At 46.5% G+C, this 23,000-nt stretch overlaps 1 protein-coding gene across 1 annotated transcript in view; it reads right to left on the minus strand.

Annotated features, from left to right (window-relative positions):
• EPHA8 (EPH receptor A8) overlaps positions 1-23,000 on the minus strand; it is a 1,186,163-nt gene that overhangs the window by 916,589 nt on the left and 246,574 nt on the right. Inside the window, exon 2 of the mRNA XM_086920110.1 lies at positions 1,226-1,290. Coding sequence (XP_086776236.1) covers positions 1,226-1,290 — 65 coding nt within the window. The remainder of the gene's footprint in view (positions 1-1,225; positions 1,291-23,000) is intronic.

The following is a 23,000-nucleotide window of genomic DNA, read 5'->3' on the forward strand; positions in this document are numbered from 1 at the left end:
ATAAGTAAACATTTATAAATATTCAGTTCAAAATTAGGCCTGAGCGAAATTTAGACTATGCCAGCATAATTCGCATAATGTCAGGAATTTCCCATTATACTTGTTACACAATATTCTTGAAAATATGCTGTTACACCACTTTACAGTAATAGCATGCCATTCTCTGTAAAGCACAACAAACTATTGAATGCACCGGAACAGAATACGAGTGGCTGTTGTTCATGGTGCTTTTGTTTTTTGTACTTTTATGTGAGACCAAAATGCATCCTCGATTAAAAAATGTATGCAAGGAAGTATTTCATACAAAAATATAGCACTAAATGATGGATTTGCATTTAACATAATTGCGCATAATGTTGACGATTGCATAATTACTCGAAAACAACTTATGTACATTTTGCACACCTTTATCCAAACTCCGATCATTTTGCAAACCAGTTATTTTTTACAGTTATTAACGGCTGAAGTCTTACGTTTTAAAATAGATTCTCAAATAAAAGTTGAATGGCTCAACATGGGTTCCATGGTTGCGCGATTTCACTTTCTGATAGGTCATTAAGCATCAGCGTGCAACTAATGTCTCATCCAAACACCCTTATCATTTGAATAAAATTGCGGCTTTTGCTAATCCGGCATTCTACTTAAAAACTGTATGAAATATACCTGGATTACTTTAAGGTCTGGATAAAAATTCAATAAAGGCAGTGAAATTCACAACGTTTCTGAATCTCGTGAAATGTGAAATTCATAAAACTTCTTTAAATTATGCATTTTGCAATCTTGAATAATTAGTTTTAACCGAGCGTGCATCTCATGTTAAAAAATCTCATGAGATACCAACAGGAAGCTGGTTTGTCCAGGGAAGGTCTTGCCCGAAGTTATACTCTAATTGTCACAGTTTCTTACTGGTAACGCTCAAGAATTGTCTATGCAAAACGCTCTCTAGGGTAAAAAAAAAAGTGTCATGAGATACAGGCAAATGACAAAAAGTGTAGTTTTACCACATTTTGATGGAATTTAAATACATTTTTTGACGAAAACAAAAACGAGTTTACCCAGCCCTAATTTCTGTATGCCTTATAGGCAGACCTGGAAATCTTCACTAAACTATAATGATATCTCTCCACTTAGGGACAGGACAGAGCTGAAGACATATTCTGTTATCCGCCTATATACTAAAGCAAAGTTAGTTCTTTTGGAGAATTCAGAAAATATCCTTACTTACCCCATGTGGAGGGTAGGTCAGCCAGCCCCAATCTCCTACAATCGCTCCAGTATCTAACAAATTCACTGCAAAAGACACAAAAAAACATGATTACAATTTCTGCATGACATGCAGATACCATCCAAACAGAGCATTCAGATTTCATGCTTTTTGTATATCTTATGAGTTACGACACCAAGGGGAAGATATACTAAGATTTTACGCCGTGTTTGGTGTGACGCAAAGCAACACAAAGTCATTTTTCTCTGATCTATTTTATAGCTGCTTTTAATTCCTTAGCGCCAAGGGGGCGGGGGCGTACCATGGGTGGAGCATGGCAGTTCCCATGCCACCACTTAAGGTTTTTGATGCCAAACTATTTTCACTAAATAATGTAGACAGGGTTTAGCATCAGAAAACTGTGCCTTTTAGAAGTAGGAGCAAGGAAGGAGAAATGCTTTCATTTGTCCCTTCTTTTCCGACTTTGTGTGGGTGCTGCACTTTACCGCACACATAGAAAGAGGGAAAGGGCTAAAGTCAGACTATGCATACTATTTTGTACTGGAAGGGTACTCTTAGAGCACACCTATGCTAGAATCATGGAGACACCCTTGCACCATGGCGCAAAGGCGTCTGCGTGGCACACAGCAGCTGATTTCAGCACTGGTGCTAGGGAAAGGGGAAGAGTGCCATATTTCTATAAATATGGTGCCCCCCTCCTCTCTCCTTTTCGCACAGCATTTGTGGCTGCTGCACTGTACCGGCATGATTAAATGGTAAGTTTGCCCCCAAGAGTGCATCAAAACATTTATGCGATAGCAAATTCTTGTTCCAAAAGAAGGCCGTGCCCACTTCCAAAATAGACCCCACAATATGATTTCACCCTCCTCTGTTAGACATCAAGATCTGTACTTGAGAAATTATTATCGGTGTTCTGATGCCAACCACCCGCGCTGAACGAACAAGCAGTTTTCGCGATGGGTTCAAATGAACACAGCTATTTACTTCGTACTTCCATTACACACCTCGACTGTGACAAAAGGATTGGCGAAGAGGCTGAACAGCGCATTTATTTTCTCTCACTCAGAGCGGCAGATGACTTTGTTACATTTTTAAAGCTCCTTCTGTTCTAAACAATCTCTGCCTGGCTTGCTCCCTCACCGCGTGGGTTGGACTTTCTTCCGTTGCCCTCCTCTACCTCCCTTCACTCACAATGAGGCAACTGGGCTTCGCCAGTGGCAAAACGCAAATTTACGCCCTCTCCCCCGCAGGGTGTGATGAGGGGCCCTGAGATTCCTATATATCAAAGCTAACTTTCAGACTTAGACTGAATGGGGGGACCGAAGGGTGGGAGCCCCCTGCACAACAGGGGCTGTGAGGGATTTAATTACGCCCCTGGGCATCCCCATGTTATAAGGGCACTACCCAAAGAGGGCATGCAGGTCATGGCACTTCAGGGGTTGATTGATTTTTTTTTTTTTTTTAAAATACTTTTTATTGTAGTCATACCTGTACAGGCTTTTACACATAAGCAGCTTCAGAAAATTGAGCAGGTATACAGTGTGATTTGTTGACCAGCACACAGCCGTCTTGCCCACAAACCGGGGGTCGGGCGGCGATGATGTCACTGCTCTTCCATGCCTGACGTTCGATATCGAGGAGTGGTTAGTGTCCGGATTATGTGCATGACTACTTTTTCAGTCCTACCCAACTACGCGCATGCCCCAACTCCCACCCCCTGCGCAAACCCTAGAACTCCCCCCCTTGCCCCACCCCACTCACCACCACCCGTCTATGGCTCTTGTAGCGATCCTTCCTGGAGATCTGGTGTCAGTCCCCCTGCATCCCTGCTGGTCCTAGGGCCTCAGCTTGCCTCTTCCGCCCCACTTGCCTCGGGGGCCTCCCCCTCCTCATCAGCCTTGCTGTCCCTGAGTGCCTGTACCATAACTTCCCATGAGGTCGCAGTGTCAGTCGCTGTCTGGCTAGGGGTCCTGCGCGCAAGCTGGTACCTGTGTGTGCTGTCAGCCGTCGCCCATTTTAGAAATTCCTGCCGCCACCTTCGCGGAGTTGGCCCCACCCTCGCCTTCCAGTTCCTAGTGATCTCCCTCTTAGCTACCATCAACCCCATGTCGATAAACTTGCTCGTGAGTTTGTTTTTGGGGGTGTGGGGAAACCAGTGCAAGAGACATTCCGCTGGTCCGTAGTCTATGGTCCTTTCAGTCACCTCGTTCAACACCTCCCCAATGTCCTGCCAGTAACCCCGTAAGGCCGGGCACGCCCAGAGCATGTGCACTAATTCGGCCCCCTCTTCCGGGCACCGGGGACAGGTCGCTGTTACCTCGCCAAAATACCGCCTGATCCTTCCCGGGGTCATGTACGCCCTATGCAATACATAGTAGTGAATTAGTTGAAATCTAGCGTTTCTCGTGCTGTTGCGAGCCCTACGGATAAGCTGTGCCCACGTTGTGTCAGGTATATCTTTACCCAGGTCCACCTCCCACTTGGCTTTCAGGGATATAAGAGGAGGGATATTCTCTCTAATCATCCGATTGTAAAGGCGCGTTACCGCCTTGACCGTGCCCGCCGCCATCATAGTGTACTGGCATGCCGCCGCCGTCCCAGGTTCCTCAAGTCCCGTACCCCAGTGGGCTTGTACTGCCCTGGATACTGCCGCATGAAGCAAAAATCCCCCTCTCGGGATATCGAAGCGCTCCATTAACTCCTGGAACGGGAGCAGCACGCCATTTTCATAGAGGTCCCCTACCACCTGTACTCCCGCCTCTTCCCACTCTTGTAGATGCGACCAGTCACCGCCATGTGGTAAGGCTGTTAGCATACCCAGAGGAATCTCTGGTGCATACGGGCGCCGGATTTCCGCCCTCCTCTGTGCCCGGTTCCAGCATTGACGGTACGTGCGTTGTTCCAGCGACAAATCCCGACCGTCCAACCGCTGTTGAAGGGTAATATACGCCAGGACGTGTCTGGGCGTCCCCCGGAGGCGTTCGTCCTCTGGGCCTCGAAACACTCTCGCTACCTCCTGCGTGAAGACCTGCAGTTGGGCCGCTAGATAATAAAGTTCAAAGTCTGGCACCGCCAGACCCCCCTCATCCTTCGGGCGAGAAAGCGTGGCCAGTGCCACTCTGCACCATCCCGCTCCCCAAATGAACGGTGTAATCAGAGATTTAAGCAGCCTGAAGAAGGAGCCAGGCAGCCAGATTGGGAGCGTCCGGAAGTAATACAGTAATCTCGGCAGGGCAACCATCTTCAGCAGGGAGATCCGGCCTGCCACTGAGAGCGGCAACGTGGCCCAGAAGGCCATGCAGCCCCTCAGTCCGCGCACGCATCGCCCCAGGTTGCCCTCAAGCAAGTCGTCCGTCTTATGGTAAATATGGACCCCAGGTATTTAATACAGGTAGGTTCCCAGGTCGCCTCCGACTGGTGTTGTGGCTGGGCGGCGCCCTCCAGTAGTGGGAACAAACTCGTCTTGGGCCAGTTAACCCTCAGGCCCGACATCTCTCCGAAACTCTCTAGCAGTGCTTCCGCTCCTTGCAAGTCCTCAACACCGTCGTGGAGGAAGAGCAGTAGATCATCGGCGTATAGCGATATGAAATGTTGCCCGTCCCGGGCCCGCACTCCATGGAAGTGCCGCCCTGTCCGGGCCTCAGCCGCCAGCGGCTCTATAGCCAATGCAAATAGAAGCGGCGATAGGGAGCAGCCCTGTCGAGTGCCCCGTTCTACTGGGTAGCGGAGGGACACCGTCAATCCCACCCTCACCCTTGCTATCGCCTCCGCATAGAGGACCTTCGTCCAATGAATATAGCCAGCTCCCAGCCCAAATCGCTCCATTACAGCATAGAGGTAGTCCCACTCTAGACTGTTGAAGGCTTTTTCAATGTCGACCGAGAGGACCAGTTCCGTCCCAGCCCCGCCGTCCAGCCCGTCCATGAGACGGACAAGCCTTCTGATGTTCATTGTGGTGTTGCGCGTCGGTATAAAACCGTTCTGGTCTTCGTGCACGAGCCCCTTCATGTGAGGTAGGAGCCTCGCCGCTAGTATGGAGCTCAGGATCTTATAATCTGCGGTGAGCATAGAGAGTGGCCGATAGGACGCGGGATCACTACTCTCCCTACCGGGCTTCAGTAGCGGAACCACTAATGCCTCCCGCATTGACTGTGGTAGTCGTCCCGCCGTCTTGGCCTCCTTATAAACAGTCAGGAGTCGCGGCGCCAGAACATCCAAATATTTACCATAGAACTCTATGGGGAGCCCGTCTATTCCCGGCGACTTGTTCCGTGCCATGCGTCGTACCGCCGACCTGATCTCCCCCAGTTCAATGTCCGATCCCAGGTCCTTCGCCTGCTCTGCCTCCAGCCGTTGGAGGGGCAGACCAGTCAAGAAGGGTGCCGCCAGCCCCGTCCGGTCTCCCGGGGTACTCCTGTACAGACCCTCGTAGTATTTCTGGAAGCCGTCGACTATGCCCAGCTGAGTGTGTTGCACCACGCCCGATGTATCCCTCAGTTGGAGTATGGGAGCGCACCGTCTAGTGGGGTTCGAAAGCCACGCCAGGAGGGTGCCCGCCTGATTACCGTCCACATGGGAGCGCAGCACATATCGCTTGTAGTCAAAGGCTCGGAGCCTCTCCACCTCAATGGCTACCGCCTCCCTAGCCGAGCCTAGTGTCTCCTGGAGTTCTGGGTGTCCGGGCCTCTCCCTCTCCGCTTCCCTCAGCTTGGCATCCGCCTTAGCCAAATCGCCCATCAACACCTTTCTTACGCCCACATAATCCTTGATACAGATACCCCTCACCACTACCTTAAAGGCGTCCCATTCCGTCGCCCTAGAGGTCGCCGTCCCTTCATTCTCCGCGAAGTATAAAGCCACCCCCTCCGCCAGGGCCGCCCCGAATAGGGGGTCTTCTAGGGTCTCAGGCCGTAATTTCCAGATCGGGACCCTGGGTTTTTCCGCTACCCACGCTAGCCGGATCAGAAGTGGATTGTGGTCTGAGATCGTTCTCGATAGGTACTCCGATCCAGTGACGTACGGCAGCACCCCCCGGGAGCAGAGTATCACGTCTAAACGGACATGCAAATCATGCAGTCCTGAGTAAAATGAGTAATCCCGGTCTGTCTGGTGTTGTCCTCTCCAGACATCCGTAAGTTCCCAGCTCTCCTGCCATTCCCTCCTACCTCTAGACATCCTATGTACCGGGGAATCGTGTAGGGGGGTTGGGACCTATCCAACGAGGGGTCTGCAATGGAATTAAAGTCACCCCCCAGCAGGACCGGGCCCGCCAGGGAGTGAGCCAGTGTCCCTGATAGTGACGCGAGGAAAGCCAACTGGTCCGTGTTCGGGGCATATATACTTGCTAACACAACATCTTTACCTTCTAGCTTCCCCTCTGCCACCACATACCTCCCTTCCTGGTCCACCCATTGGCGCGTGAGCTGGAAAGGTGTGCCTGCCCTAATCCATATGAGTACTCCCCTCGCATAGGCCGAGTAGCTGGTGTGAAAAACCTGTCCCCGCCATCTCCTCTGTAGCGCGGCCCCCTCCTGTCGTGTAAGATGCGTCTCCTGTAACATTGCGATGTGTACCCCCCTAAGCACTAAGTAGGCATGTACTTTATGTCTGCGCTGCATAGAGTGTAGGCCCCGCACATTCCAGGTAATACAGTTCAGTCTATTCACATTAGCCATTGTCCCAGTGATCTGGTCGAAACACTCCCTCCAGTTCCTGCCCTTCGACGGTGGTGGTGCCCCCCCTGAACAAAACATAGCTTCTCAACAGTCCTACCCATGACAAACCCAGGGTCAATAACTTCAAACAGAGCAAACAATCCCCAACTGTGGAGCCCCCCCCCCTCCCCCAGAACAGGCCCCAATATCAAGATATCAGTCCCCATCCAAACTCCCACACCTAATTGACCCAGGTCTCTACTACACAGCCGTAGCTGTGGGTGCCTTAAGGGCCTACGGAGTGCGGCCTCGTCCAGAGGGGGGCTGCGCTGCCCAGCTCCTCGCTCCCTCCCCAATTTCCCATGGCCTCCCTGTTCTGAGCACCCCGGTGTGCCCCAGCCCCCGCTACGTGCTGAGGCATGGGTCCCCCTCTTAGCTATCTAAACATTACCCATTGTCCTCCGCCAGCAGTTCAAATATTCAGGATCTCATCCGACGTTTGCGGTGTCACCAGCGGCCCCTCTGTCCGATGAATCCCAGAGAGGTCCGACTCCGAGCCTGAGGCCGAGATATGAGTGTCCGAGTCCGTGGCCCCCCTAGATCCAGGGGCCTCCGCTCGTCCCAGCTTCCCCGCCTCCAAAGTGCTGCCTGCCGTTCCGCTTCAGTCTGGGAGGCCGTCGGTCCCAGCTTCCCCCGTCCTCGTTTCCACAGCCTCTTCGATTTCCGCAGCTGTGTCGGCGATCGTTCCCGCTCCTTCTCCCGCTCTTCTCGTACCTTCGCGCCGTCAGTCCCAGCCTTGTATGTCTCCCACCAGTCCCAGGCTTCCGCTGACGTGTTAAAGAAGATCGCCTTGTCGTCAACCACCACTCGTAGTCTGGCCGGGAAAAGCAAGGAGTAGGCAATTCCTTCAGTCCGCAGTTCCTTTTTGATTGTAAGGAAGGAGGCCCTCTGCTTCTGCGTTTCGAAGGTGAAATCTGGGAAAAGTGTGACCCTGCTATTCGCAATCTGGAAAGGGCCATCCTCTTGAGCTTTCCGTAGGAGCTGATCTCTGTCCTTGTGGTGGAGCACCTTGGCTATGATCGGCCTGGGCGGGAGTCCGGGCTTGGGAGGTCCTGAGGGGACCCTATGTGCACGCTCTAGGGTGAAGAATGGCGAAAGCCCTTCTGGCGCCACCACTGTTTTTAGCCATTCCTCCATGTAGGCAACCATGTCCCTCGTCTCCTCCGTCTCCGGCACGCCGACGACCCGCACATTACTGCGCCGGCTTCTATTTTCTGCGTCCTCCGCTCGCCTTTCCAGGGTGCGTATGCGGTCTAGGGCCTCCGTTAGCTTGCTCTCCATCACCTTGTGAGCTGGCGCCAGGTCTTTGATCACCGTTTCAGCCTCTTTGACCCTGTCCTTTAGTTTGTCATGGTCCGCCCGGAGCAAGCCCAGCCCCGACGCCACCTGCGCTATGTCGTTGTGGAGCGCGTCTCGAGTGGCCGCTATGGCGTCCAATATCCGATCCTGCAATCGCTGCAGGTCCGTTTGCTCAGCGGGGCCCCCCTCCGCCACATCAGACGTCGTCGCCTCCTCTGCCTTGGCTCTTGGCTTCCCCATTGTGGCCGGCCTCGCCTCTCACGCCCTTCTCGAGTGCTTGCTTCCCTCGGGCCTCAGCCACGTGGCCGGCTCCTGTGCGCTTCGGGATCTCGCTGCGCAGTTACCGCACACCAGAAGCAGCGCCTGCCGTGTTGCTCGCCTCCTGGGATCCGTGGTAGTCTGTCCTCACTCTCCTGGGCTAGCGGTTCTGGTTTGTCGCGCTACCGGGAGTTTGGCGCCGCCAGAGTCCCTCCGCTGGTCTGCGGGCATCTCCGCTGTGTCCCAATACACAACGCAAGCCTTCGCGGCGGGGGCGAAAAAAGGGGGGGGGCCCCGGGATGTTGTGCGCTGCGTTTCGTCCCCCGTGCTCCACCACTCAGGGCTGCCCCCGCTCACCCGCTGGCATGTCCGGTGCCCAGGGCTGGGTCGCAGTCCGTCTTTCCGCTCTCCCGGCAATGGAGGCTGCCTGGTAGCTCCGCCCACAGTGGCGCACCCGGCGGCCTTCCCTTCTAGCGGTCGCGGCCGCCACGCACCGCAGCCGGGGGTCCAGGAGCGTCTCCCGCTGTGGGGGGTATCGCCGCCGGAGATGTCCGAGCTGGCGACCGCGCCCCTTCCGTGTGCTCCGGCAGTGTGGACCTCTGTTCAGCCCTCGGCCTCTCAGGGCTCCGCCGCGGCCGCCATCTTGCGCGCCGCTGTCTCTTCCTCTGCTCCGGCGGCCGCTGCGATCGGCGGCCGATCTCGACGCTGCAGTACCGCCAGCAGCCCAGACCCTGCCCAGCTAGTCTCCAGCAGGTCCGCTCTCGGCGCCGGGGCACACACGGGCTCCCCGGCCCTGTTTGCAGGAGTATCATGTGGAAGAGGCACGGAGCTCCGGGCTCACGCCGCCATCTCCCTCGGCGCTCAAGCCACGCCCCTTCAGGGGTTGATTGATGTTCACCTTTTAGATTAGAAAATGTAATGTGAAAGACCTGGCACCAATGACTTCTAAGACAAAATGGACAAAATGGACTTGAATAGTTAGGTGAGTGCCATGCAGAATCCTTCAATTGTGAAGGTATTTCACAGGCATGCAGGCATACTTTTGAGTCACCAGAACCAGCAGCTATAAATTAAACTGTATGCAATTATCTTGGAGTCTTAGACTTCCTGGGTCTTGTTTTTGGAGCTTTTCTGCTTTTTTGGGCGTAACTATAACAGGTATTGGCAATGCCAACAGGTCCAGCTCATAAATGCAAGTACCTCTTCAGTTATTAATGGGTTTAGACACTCAATAAATCATCACACATTCATGGTCACTCATCCTTGCACGCATCCATTTACTCAGTGACTCATTCTTCCATTCACCCACTTACTCAACCACAACAGAACACTGACAAACTCAACATATGCAAGATACATTCAAAAGAAGAAAAGGGGAAGGAAAAAGCATGGTACCGCCTGAACAAGGCAGGCATATGCAATTATAAGCACAATTAAACATATCACTGGGTGACAGTCTTGCAATGGAATTGGGAATAGTGTATCATTGTTTAAAGTGCAAGTACGACTGCTTCATTTAGATCCAGCGGATGTATGACATTACAACGCATGCTTTTACCACGCATGCCGTTACAACGCAGTTTTTATAACGCATACCATTACAAAGCATAGCACTTTGGGGTGCTGGATAGTGAATAGTTTAATTTACTATTCCAACTACAGTCCCCGTGGATAGTAGGGAAGGTGATGGATAGTAAATTAAATCTATTCCCTATCCTAGAGCGCCCCCCAGCGCAATGCGTTGTAATGGTTTGCTTTGTAATGGTTGCGTCGTAATGGTAGTACGTTGTAAAAGTTTCGTTGTAAAGGTTGTTCACCAGATCCAGCATGTGGGTCATCTTGGAATGGTAAACCATTGATGGACTATGTAAAATACCGTTCCTTTATTTGCCACTGGTTTAAAGGCAGTGGCTGCACTGGATAGGGTGCACTGCAGACGAAATGAGCAGCAAGCAGATGGCCTTTTAGCACTCGCTGGTGATCTGTAGTATGGTCCGAAAATGAAGGAAAGAAATCAAATGGGTTCTATAAAAAGAGAAAATAAAAAACCAAAAGACTGGTGCACCAGCTTTGACACTGAAGTAAACTTATCTTCAGGTGGAGGTGCCCATGTGATCAGACAAATGCCATCTCTCAAAGGGAAATAGAGACAATGGTTAAAGTGGACTGAACCACTGCCCCATGCTCTAAGCACTGTCGGTCTGGGACAGAAAATAGGCCTGAGGCATTAGAATAATCATGGCCCCCGATTAGCACATTAGATATCTAAAAATGTGGCCCACATGTCCAATTGTGTCTGTTTTGGACATGTAAATGAATGGTAAAGAGGTGTTTGCAAGGTATGGCTACTATGTGCATAAGTGCTTCCTACAGGCAATAATTTTGGCAATATCAGGGAACTCAACTATAAATACCTGCCCTCAAAACCATAAAACAGGTCCACAAATAGACAAAAACCAGACTCAAACATTGATCTTTCACATTAGTCCTTTGGGTACTGCTAGAGTGCCCTATAGGCTAGTCTGACCTGGCTGTACATTGTCATGGATAGAAGCTCAATATAAATGACACATATAGTTCAATTGAAGAATGCGACTTCAACAAAATTTCCCTATGCATATTTATTTACGGACTTAAGTATGTAAATATTACTTGTTTATTTTTTTTATTACAAGATCCTGGCAGACAACTAAGTTTCTATGTTCTTTTGCAGGGGTTCAGGCAAGAGTTACTACAGTGCTGTTAGAAATGGGGGTCTCTAGGTGGCAGAGGCTTGCACCCTGTCCAAGTAGGAACCCTTTTTCCTAGTCAGGGCTAAGAAAGTTACACAGCCAAGATAACCCCAGCTCACCCCCTTGGTAGCTTTCATGAGCAGTCAGACTGATCTCAGAGGCAATAAGTAAAGCGTTTCTACATAAAACACACAGTAACACAGTGAAAACACTACAAACGGACACCCCAACAATTTAGAAAAATAAACAATGTTTACCCAAACAAAACAAGAGAAAAACGACAAAAATCCAGTATACATAACTCAAAACATTTCGTATAAAAGTTTTAAGCAATTCTGTCCTTAGAACTCTATGGATGTGTTAATTTGAGCACCAAGTACCTTTGATGCGTCAAAATTCAAGATGTAAAACAGCCACAAAGGAGGAAAGCGTCAGTTTTGGAGTCACAGGGAATGAAGGTGCCAGTTCTGCTGCACGCCGGAGAAGTATTTTGTTGATTCCTTACTGCAAAAAGGAGTGATGCATCAATTTCCAGAGGTTATTCCTTTCAGTGGGGCGATGTTTTGGAAACTTGGTGCACAGGTACTATGTGTGAGAAAATCCAGGGGCTGCGTATCGATGCATCAGTGAAACAGGTGCTTTGTCGATTTCCACAGCCACAGACTGGTTATTCTTCAGTTCCTTCTGTCGTACAGCCGGGCCTGCGTCAAAGTCAGAGTGGGGGTCTCGGACAACAGAGAGTCTGTGCTCTTGACTCGGGCTATGACGGTTCTTCAGGCAGCGAACAGGCGCTGCGTCGATTTTTCAGCCGCACCACGGTGATGCTTTGTTTTTCAACGGGAAGGCTAACTTGCGCTGGGAAAAATGGTATTGGAAGGGCGAAGCATGTATTTTCAAGTCTTGATGCAGCAGAACCACCTCCAAGGCCCAGAACTGGAATTTGCACCTCCTGACAGATGAAGTCTTTGATGGCCCTGAGACGTCCAACAGTTGGCAAGCACACCAAGCCCTTGGAGAACCTTGGAAAACTAGGCTGCAACTGCAGGCCAACCCAGCAAAGCAGCACACAGCAAAGGGGCAGTACTCCTCCTGACTACTCTTCAGCTCTTCTTCTTGGCAGAGCCCTCAGTTCAGAAGTGTTCTAAAGATGTGGGGCCCTTTTGGCCATTGAAGTAGGCATACTTCAACTATTTGTTGTCTATAAGATCCAGTCTTGCTCTGCCCTGGCTCCAGACACACTAAAGGGGGGTGGAGACAGCACGGTAAGAGGCCATGCACAGCCCTACTGAGGTGTCAGTGACAGCTCCTCCCACCACTCTAGCTCAGGAAGGCCCATCAGCCAGGTGATGGTCCATCAGGATATGCCGGGCACACCTCAGCTCCATTTGTTTAACTGTCTAGAATGAAAGAACAATAAACCCATCTGTCTGCCTAAACCATACGATGATTTCACAGGCAGGTAGAGGCACAGGATGGTACAGCAAAAAAATACAATTTTCTAAAAGTGGCATTTTCAAACACACAAATAAAAAAACCTTCGCTACAAGATGTATTTTCAGATTCTGAGCTCAGGGAGTCCACCTTTGGGTAGCACAATCAGTGCTGCAGGCCCACTAGCAGCATTTGATTTACAAGCCTTGGGCACACACAGTTCATCTTACTAAGGACTTACAAGTAAATGAAATATGGCAATCATGGATAACCAATCATAATCACAATTTAGACAGAGTATATGCAATTTAGCACTTATTAGCAGTGGTAAAGTGCCTAGAGCAGTAAAACCGACAAAACCAGGTTAGAAAATGAGGAGCCAAAAGGCAAATCTCTGGAGATAAACCTGCAAAAAGGGCCAGGTCCAACAAGTGCAAATCTGCTACCACAAGGGTTTGTCAAAGGGTATATTCAACAGCAATATCTCTGCCTAGCGGTAATCTGTGAGGTATCATGTAAAGAAATATGTCTGGAGTCTTTAAAGCAGAGCATTAGGAATGTACCTTTAAGACCTATATACATTTCACAACAAATATCAGGCCTACGTGCTTTGTTGTAACTTTTCATAATGAATATATCTCTCCTACAGCATTTGGACCAATTTTTAACAACAAATCAATCAAACACAGAGCCTTTATCATTATCTTGCCATAGGAAACATCCATTACAACGAATAATTACAACAACCTAACTTTACAAAGCAACTGTTTCAACGCAACTGCCTTTACATCGCATGCCATTATAATGCATGCCATTAAAATTCATGTCACTACAACGCATACCATTACAACGCATACCATTACAATGCATGCCATTATAACACATTATAAGGTAAGTAATGGAGATTATTTTAGTATTAGGGTGGGTATGGGTTTTGGGGTACATAGGAATAGTAATTTCTACTCCTACACTATCCAACACTTTCCCTACTGTAGCACTCACTGGAGTGGGAATAGTAATTCTTACCCCTACACTATCCAACACTTACCCTACTGTTTCCCTAAAAGTATTATGTGTTGTAATGGTATGCGTTGTAATGATATGTGTTGTAATGGTATGCGTTGTAATGGTAGTCTTTAAAAATGCATTGTAATGGCATGTGATGTAAAATCATGCAATGCAATGATAGTTGCGATGTAAAGACTGCATTGTAAAAGCATGCGTGGTACTTGCATGCGTTGCAATGTCATATATTCGCTTGCCACCATAGGTTTCTAGGGGTTACTGTATTTAGCATATGTTTTCCACACGTTAACCCTCAGGCATACAGTAATAAATTATAAATGTATGTAAAATTACATTTGAATAAGCAAAATACTAACTCCTAAGAGGTCCCAACAAGAATTGTCCCTGTGAAAATGTTCTATGCTTATGGTTTTTGAAAGGGTGCAACCAACATCAAACTCTTGGGCACTAAGGTAATCTGTGAGATTTCAAGTCAGATCTAAAGAAATTAACTAAAGCATTGGCTGGTAATAGTCAAGATCACTTTCCTTGTCTTATGTACACACTGATAATCCTTTATATGTTGTAAATGCATGTTCTCATATTGCAACCCATTTCTGGTTGATAGCATACAATGTCATGATACATGTCTATCATTATTACATATGAAAATGTGGTTCACTTGAACTATACTTTTCTCTTTACTTGTAAGACAGAGGGTCCCATTCACAAAGGATTTCCAGCTGCAGGTGTACGTTTATGGGTGTAAAGGGCTGGATGTACACCAGCTAGGTGTTCACCTTAGGGTGCTAAGCAGTTGTCAATTAATTTACCTCCATGTAATTGTAGAACAAGAGTGTAAAATTATGCTGGATAACACCCATGATAGGGAATGGAAGTGAGCTTTACAATAGGTTAACATTATGAATTTGTGTACACCCACAAACCATTCCCAAACAGCATTCTGACCCTGTTCCACCCAGCACAAAGTTGACGTTTTTCTCAGAATAAATCCTTCTCTAAGATTGGAAGTCGAAGAATGGAACACCCCAGTCATGATAGTAGGTGAAGATCGAAATACAGCCCCTTTCAGCATTGTGGTTTACTCATATATACTATAAAAATCTGAGGGTGGGCAGGTGGCTGGTGGATCAGAGCTAACCGTGTGATTGTCACATGCTTGGCAGTCTGTGGTGTCCCAAGGCTGTGAGTACACTTTAGCTAACTCAGATAAAATAAAAATGGTGTCTTCTGGCTGCAGTTATGCTCTGGCCTCCATTGGTCTACCCTACAGAATAACAGATGTAAAATGGCTCTTGTACGCCTACGTAATCACACTCTGAGGGGTTGGGTCACTTGATTACCCCTTCTCTACCAGATAATTTCAGCCCTTATGGTAAAAAAACTGACTTGGATATCGCCTTCACAACTTTCCTATTATTTAAGGCGTGTTTCCCTAAACATTAAGTGATGCAGATGCAATCTGAGGCATGAAATTCAACTCTGGATATGTTATACCACTGATGCCCAACCTAAGTCTAAAAGGATCGATTTAATCCAGAATTTCAGGATATTCATTCACCATGTATAGTTCCTCTAATATTTTGCATATAATGTGTCTTATATGGACACCCTAATAACTACTGCAGGTCCACAAAAGAGTTTATTTGAAACAGCCCCTGTTTTAGAACACTTATCCTAAACCCCGCAGTCATTAATTAATACTTTCATTCATTTTACGGCCATTATCAAAAATGGGGTGACCCAAATTGGTCCTGGACCTGGGTACAATGCGTTATCAAAAACAATGGTCCTTGACCTAAATCAAGTTTATGAGTTTATCACACTTATAATCATTAGTTACTTAGTCTGAGCCTTCATTCAGTTACTCCTGGTATCTAATCCAAAAATTCTTTACAAAATTGCAACAACCCAACGCAATGAATTGGATAATTAGTTCATTTTAATTCTACAAAGCATGTATATTCCTTTTATAATTCAAAGGATCAAATACAATTTTTAAATTCAATTTTTAAGTGCGAATATTGAGGGTGCTCATAAGAACGTGCATAAAAGTAGTGCTCAGAGATTGACGCATGTGATTGAAAAGAAGAAGGGGAAAGAATTAGTGACAATGTTTGAAAACAAAATACTGGTACAATAATTTCAAACAGTATTAGCTTGTCCACATACAAAGTTCACAACCTAGTGTTTATAGATTAATTTCCATTTATTTTTTGCACGTTTGCACACTAGGTTTTTTGGTGGTCCAAGGGGGTTCAAGAATGAGGGTGTCGACGTTTCGACCCGACTTAATGCTTGTGGGTAAATGATACCCTCTGCCTGCGGTTCTTCTTCAGGACAAGGGAGCACCCTCCGTACCAGAAGGGTATGATTCCCTGATGTAGATTAAGGTGGTCAAGGTACTCAATATCCAACCAGAGGTATCTGGATTCGTGTCCCAGAGATTTCATGCACCATGAACTCTTCCAACTACGGAAACCCGTCTCACTGAGAAGGGTTTCCGTAGTTGGAAGAGTTACCACGGATAGAAATTCCTAAACGATAGTGACCTCACCGGCACACTTCACGTAGATAAAGACCTCACAAATCAGGATGAGTCTCCTGACCCCCTTTTAAAATGAAGTTCTTAAAAAATGAAGTGACTGATAGACGAGTACACCAACTAATTTAATAAGCTGGATTCACCTTCATGGTGCATGAAATCTCTGGGACACGAATCCAGATACCTGGAAGAGGGTTTTGTTGCTGCCACCAAAGGATGGCTCCACCTCCTGCTGAGTGTCTGGGGCTCAGACCTGCACTATCAAAAGAAGAGGGTGTGCACTGGCAGGAAGACACCCAGGTCTGGATTGGACTGGGGTCAGAGCCTCCTGAACACAAATACAAAAGCATTTAGGGGTATCAGTGTGAGAGCTGAAACCCCTGAACTCAAGACTGAAATCCAGTTTGAAAAAGGATCGTGATCAAGAAGAACCTCTGCCAATGAAGAACAGCTGAAGAGACTGAAGAGAAGGACTGCCCTTGCTGTGTGTTATGGGGCTGGCCTGCAGTTTGCTGATTTGACCAAGGAGAGGACAAAAGACTTTGCTGTGTGCTGTGTCCCCCTGCTTGTGAGGACTTTGCTGTGTGCTGTGTCCTGAAGTAGCATGTCTCCAAGGGCCCGAGAAGAGCTGGTCCCCTTTTGTTGAAACTCAGGAACATAAAAATTTCCAACTGTGTCTCAGCGACGCTTGGTGTATGGTGCTTTTGCATGCCTGAGACTGCCCTGTACTCCGTGATACTATTTACGAGGTGCCCCGTGATCACATTGCCCTCGCAGCTTCAAACATCATCCACGCTGCTGTATTGGTGTTTGTGGCCCGAGCCGTCATCGTAACTGAGGCTGTGAGTGTAGATCACCGAGCCGCAATGTGCTACCGGGTTTCTGGAAGACTGCCATGTGGTCAGTGGAACAGTTTACGAGGTGCCCCGTGATCGCATTGCCCCTGAAATGAAATGAAAAATTGCACTTGTATAGCGCATAACTACCCGGAGGCCTCGCAGCGCTTTAGACTGATTACTGTGTCGGGCTACCGGGTATCTTAGTACGCTTTGTGAACAAGTAGGTTTTTAGATCTCTCCTGAATGACATTCGGTTGTTATTTTGTCTGAGTGTTAAAGGCAGAGAATTCCAGAGCCTTGCCGCTGTGTGAGTGAAAGAGCGACCACCCAAGCGTGCTTTATTGTTTTTAGACGTGGTTGCCAAATGCAGTGAAGCAGAGCGAAGGACTATGGACGGTGTGCAAGGTAACACTAGGGGGTACAAAACTGCCGAGCCTGTTCGATGGAAGGATTTGTGCAAAATGCACATGGCCTTGAACTGCATACTGGCAGCCACTGGGAGCCAATGGAGTTCTTTTAGAGCATTCCTTGCTGATTTCCAGCGAGGGATGTTGAATAATAATCGGGCGGCACAGTTTTGGGTGACTTGGAGCCTATTAGTCACTGCCGACGGGGCTCCTAAATATAAAACATTTCCATAATCCAGGCGAGAGAGTATCAAGGCCTGTACCATGACCCTTCTCGCCTGGAATGGAATCAGAGAGAGCACTTTGCGGAGCATTTTCATTAGCCCCACGCATGTGGAGGTAGTTTTGGTGGCTTGAACTGAAAAATCCAGCGCTTTGTCAAGCCAAATGCATGAAACATTGTTCATGTGAGACTGTGAGTAAGGATCACCGCCGCCGGCCCTTGCAGCAACGGGTTAAAGGATTTCTTGAAGCTAAGAGAGCTGCAAGGTGAAAGGGATCGTGATCATTGTTCACCGAGAGGAATCTACCCAAGATCGTCAACAAAGGAGAAGGCAGCACCGTAACCTGTCAGGCTACAGCATCGCCTAACACCGGAGCTGAACGTCATCGGGGCCTCCCAGCAGGACGTCCGACGAGCGGGGAGAGAGAGCGTGGCAGTGCACCCCCCAGGTAAGCCTTGGACTCCAGTCAGGAGCTGCAAACGTGTGTGGCCTGGGAAGGCATGCAAGAGGAGTAAAGGAGTGCTCCAAGTTCTTTCCCGCTGCATGCCGTTAGACGCGCTGAGCCCCCATGTGGCCCGTACCTGCCCAGCAGTACTGGGGCCACCCCTTTAAGTTTACGACATTGTCTCTGGTTTTGGGGCCTAGTAGAGGCTAGACTTGACCGTGCAGATTGGCGTACGCATTATTCCTTGCATTACGAACTGCCTGATTCTTGCACTACGAATCGCATTATTCCTTGCATTACGAACTGCCTGATTCTTGCATTACAAATTGCATTATTCCTGCATTACGAATCACATTATTCTTGCTTTACGAATCGCATTTTCCCCGTGTTATGAACTGCATTAGTACATGCATTAAGGACTGTGTTATTACTACATTACGAACTGCATTACAAACTGCATAGCATTGCATTAGGACTGCATTAGATCATTGTGAACTGCTCATTAATACCGCAAGAACCTATAAGTGATTGCTGGCCTAATAACCGGCAAAGTGAAAGAGTACGAATACGCATATGTTGGATTTCTATCATTTGGTCTCATCGTATTCCTTTTGATAAAGATACTGCTATTTTTATAAAAACAAGTGCGGTGTCCATTTGTGGTGTTATCACTGTGTTACTGGGAGTGTGGTTGCAAATACTTTACACATTGCCTTGGAGATAAGCCTGGCTGCTAGTGCCAAGCTATTGGGGGGGGGGGGGGGTCAGCAGGGGTTATCTAAGAGGGAGTCCCTCCTTTCCCTGACTAGAAGCAAGGGTCCCTATTTGGACTAAGGTACCTACCTCAGACAACTAGAGATCCCTAGTTGTAACACTATCCATTCTGGGTGACCTCAAAATTTGGTTTGACAAATCAAATATGCCCCATCCGAAAGCAATCATGACTGGTCTAGACGCACTGAACCTGCATCAGATCGTCCACAAGCCCACACATATTGCTGGACACCTCCTAGATGTCATTTTTGCTAATACAGAACAAGTTACCTTTCAAACAATGACTCCAGTCACATGGTCAGACCACCATTTGCTTGCTTTCCAACATAAACACAAAGTGACGCGCCTAAAACCACCTTACGTGCATCCACCTATCGACCGTGGAACAAACTCAATTTGGAATACTTAGAAACACAACTAACATCCAGTACAGATCTAGACACAATATATTCTGTTAAACAACTATATGACTCTTTTGATATCCTAGTACCACTAAAATGACACCACAGAACAAAAGAAAACAAGCACCTTGGAGAAATACAGAGATAAAAGAGATAGAACAACAAATTATAAAGCTGCAACATGCTTGGCTCAAAAGAAACACCATTCAATACAAACTTCACCTACAGAAAATTAACAGATTATACAAGTCAGCTATCAAATTAGCTAAGAAAACACATTATTCAGACAGACCTCAAAATGCTAAATGTGCAAATGAAGAATTTTATAAAATTCAAGGAATTTCGTAAACCAAATTGCCTAAAAGGAGCTCATCTGGCTACTCAAAATTTCACAGATAAACTGGCACATCATTACACGGCCAGAGCAGACACGTTGGACTCATATTTAAAACAAAGACAAAGCACCAGCATCAACCCTTTTCCAAAACAATCCAAGAATACTTTAACCCAGCCTCTCCGTTCTTTTCAACACATTTCACAAGATGAATTTATGGGCCCGCCGGCAGCCCTTCTGACCAGTGTCCACCGCAAACCTACAAGACAATTCTTCCAACAACCTCTGCTGCCATACCAGTACAATGAATCATCAACAATTCCTTAACTACCAGAATATTTGCAGAAGAACTCAAAAAGTCATACATACGTCCATTACTGAAGAAAACAAATTTGAATCCACTGAACCCTGACAGCTATAGGCAAATTGCAAATGAATCTTTCCTGGGCAAACTGATAGAAAGAGCAGCATTCGCCCAGATGTCGCAATTCATTGAAGGTAATGACAAACTTTCAGACTTTCAAACAGGATTCCGTCTAGGAAGAGGCACAGAATCTGCCCTTGTTGCCATCTGTGATGACCTGAAGAACACATTTGACCGCAATGGGATTGCTGCGCTACTTCTCTTGGACCTCTCGGCTGCCTTTGACATGGTTGACTATAACACTCTGATACAAAGACTCTGCAAAGGCGGCATGGAGGGGACTCCTTTAGACTGGATTACATCCTACCTTCGCAACAGAACTAGTGTCATCCATACTCCCCCTTTCTCTTTCAAAACAATCATAAAAGCAGAGGTCCCTCAAGGCTCTATAATCTTGCCCATGCTTTTTAACATTTACATGAAGTCACTGAACAATCAATTTCACCTCACGTGCTATAACTATGCAGATGACATGCAAATACTGTTTCAACTGGAATGCCCCAAAGACATTGGAAACTCATAAATTTGCAGTTGTCTCAGAGCCATGGATCAATGGATAAAGTGGAGCCATCTTAAATTGAATGCTTCCAAAACAGAAAAACTCATGTGTGGTGATGGGAAAATAATGAGCCGCTCACCGCCTACCCTGATGATCTGGGAACACCGCCTAAAGTATTGAAGGAAGTAAGAAAACTCAGAATGACAATGGACTCCAAGCTATCAATGAATGCCCAAATGGCCAACCTAGCAAGATCAAGCTTTGTTACTATAAAAACTCTGTGGCGAATCTTCCCCCATCTGGAATTTCCACACAAGGCCCAGGCTACCATCTCTCCTGTTCTGTCCAAACTCTATTACACCAATAGCTTTTACTGTGGATCCCCTTTAACAAGTGTAAAAAGACTATAACAGAATTAGAATTCGACTGCCAGACTACTTTTCCATATAAAGCAGCAGGACCACATCTACCCTGCCTTGAAGACCCTGCATTGGTTCCTGGCTGCCAGAAGATCCACGTTCAAGCTGCTTTGTATCACCTACAAAGCGATACATGGAACAGCACTGCTCTTCATCAGGTATTAAATCGCCAAATACATTCAACAACATGCTCAAGAGAGGCACCTCGCCTCAAAATCCCAACGTATAAGCAAAAAACTGTGGGTGGCACTTCCTTCTCTGTTCAAGCAGCCAAACTATGGAACTCTTTACCCCCAACATAAGATCCATGGATAACCACCTTATCTTCAGAAAACTACTCAAGAATCGGCTGTACCCCACATAACCACCATACATAAAAGAAATATACACCATATTCCTCTGTAGATAAGCATTTATTTGGACTATAGATATGTACCCATATATGTGTATTGCTTTGTATAAACTTGTAAAATATTTATGTTTTTAAAATATAGATATTCGGTAGTTCTGCTTAACAAATGTACATATTATTGATAGTTGCATTGTTCTATGTTTTTAACATGTATATAAGTGACTACATAAATGAGTAAATCTTTAATCAAAACTATTTATCTACAATTGCTTCACAATTGAATCACAAAAAAAATATGTATTTATTACTTTTCTTTTAATTCCTCCACTATCCTTCTCAATCCAAATAAGTGACTACCATATTGGCCACGCAAATTACTTTCATATTTCACTATACTAATTCACCACTAATCCTTTGTGTGTTCCAGAGTGGCGTGCTATTCTCCAAAAAAGCACTTCAACACCTCATCAGGGGTAGCAATCGTTATATAAATGCAAACCTCTTTCCCTCTTCTATCCCTCCACTATCCTTCATAATCCAAATAACTGACTAACATATCCACCACTCAAATTACTTTCATATTTCACTATACTAATTCACCACTAATCATTTATGGGTTCCCGAGTACCGTACTACTCCCTGAAAAAGCACTTCAACACCCCATCAGAGGTAGCAGGTGCTATATAAATGCAAACCTCTTTCTCTCTTCTATCCCTCCACTATCCTTCTCAATCCAAATAACTGACCAACATATCCAGCACTCAAATTGCTTTCATATTTTTCTATACTAATTTACCACAAATCCTTTATGGGTTCCGGAGTAGCATGCTACTGGTTGAAAAAGTGCTTTGATTCCTCATCAGGGGTGGTAAGGGCTATATAAATGAAATTACAATTAAAAGGCGCTTTCATTTATTTGCTTTCGCACTTTTGGCAGCTTTCTTAATTTCGTTATTGAACGTGATGCCACTTTAAAGCTTCAGAAGGAATATGGTTCTGGAAGTTGCATTAAAAACTTTGTTGTAAGAACTATACAATAAAATAAGCATACATGTTTACTCACAGTTTGCCAATGAATCATTTACAAGATTCATTAGGACATGAGGCCCATTTCAATTACATGTTTTTTTAGGCTATAACTAGCTGTGAGATATATGATGAGCATCTGTCATAGAGTTGAAAAATTACCAGCATTTAAAATATAGATTTAATTAGCACTAATGGTAAAATATTATAACACCATTGATGTGAAAAAGAATGAAAATTATCAGCCTTGATGGCGCTACATGTATTTTAAAGAGTGAAATTAGGTCTCTAAATGTGTGACATGTGCTTTGTTATTCTGAAGATCAAAAATAAAATGTTCTCTACACATTGAAGAGAAAAGATAATGCAGGGTGATATGTTTTAGAACAAGAAATGTTGAAGTGCTAAATCCTCACCATCTTTTCAAGCTGTTGATTATAAGGACAAGGAGAAAAGTTAATGGAACTGTAAGATAAACTGTAAGTGAAAACCAGGTTTTAGATCTGGTGCCAGTCAAGATCTTATGATTTTACTAACATTATTTGTATAATGTATGGTATGCTATGTTACACCTAGGGCAGTGAGTTGATTGAAAATCATGCCTTCAGCTTCTTGCAGAATTCAAG

This window comes from Lissotriton vulgaris, chromosome 5, assembly GCF_964263255.1.
Source record: "Lissotriton vulgaris chromosome 5, aLisVul1.2, whole genome shotgun sequence".
NCBI classification, from domain to species: Eukaryota; Metazoa; Chordata; class Amphibia; order Caudata; family Salamandridae; genus Lissotriton; species Lissotriton vulgaris.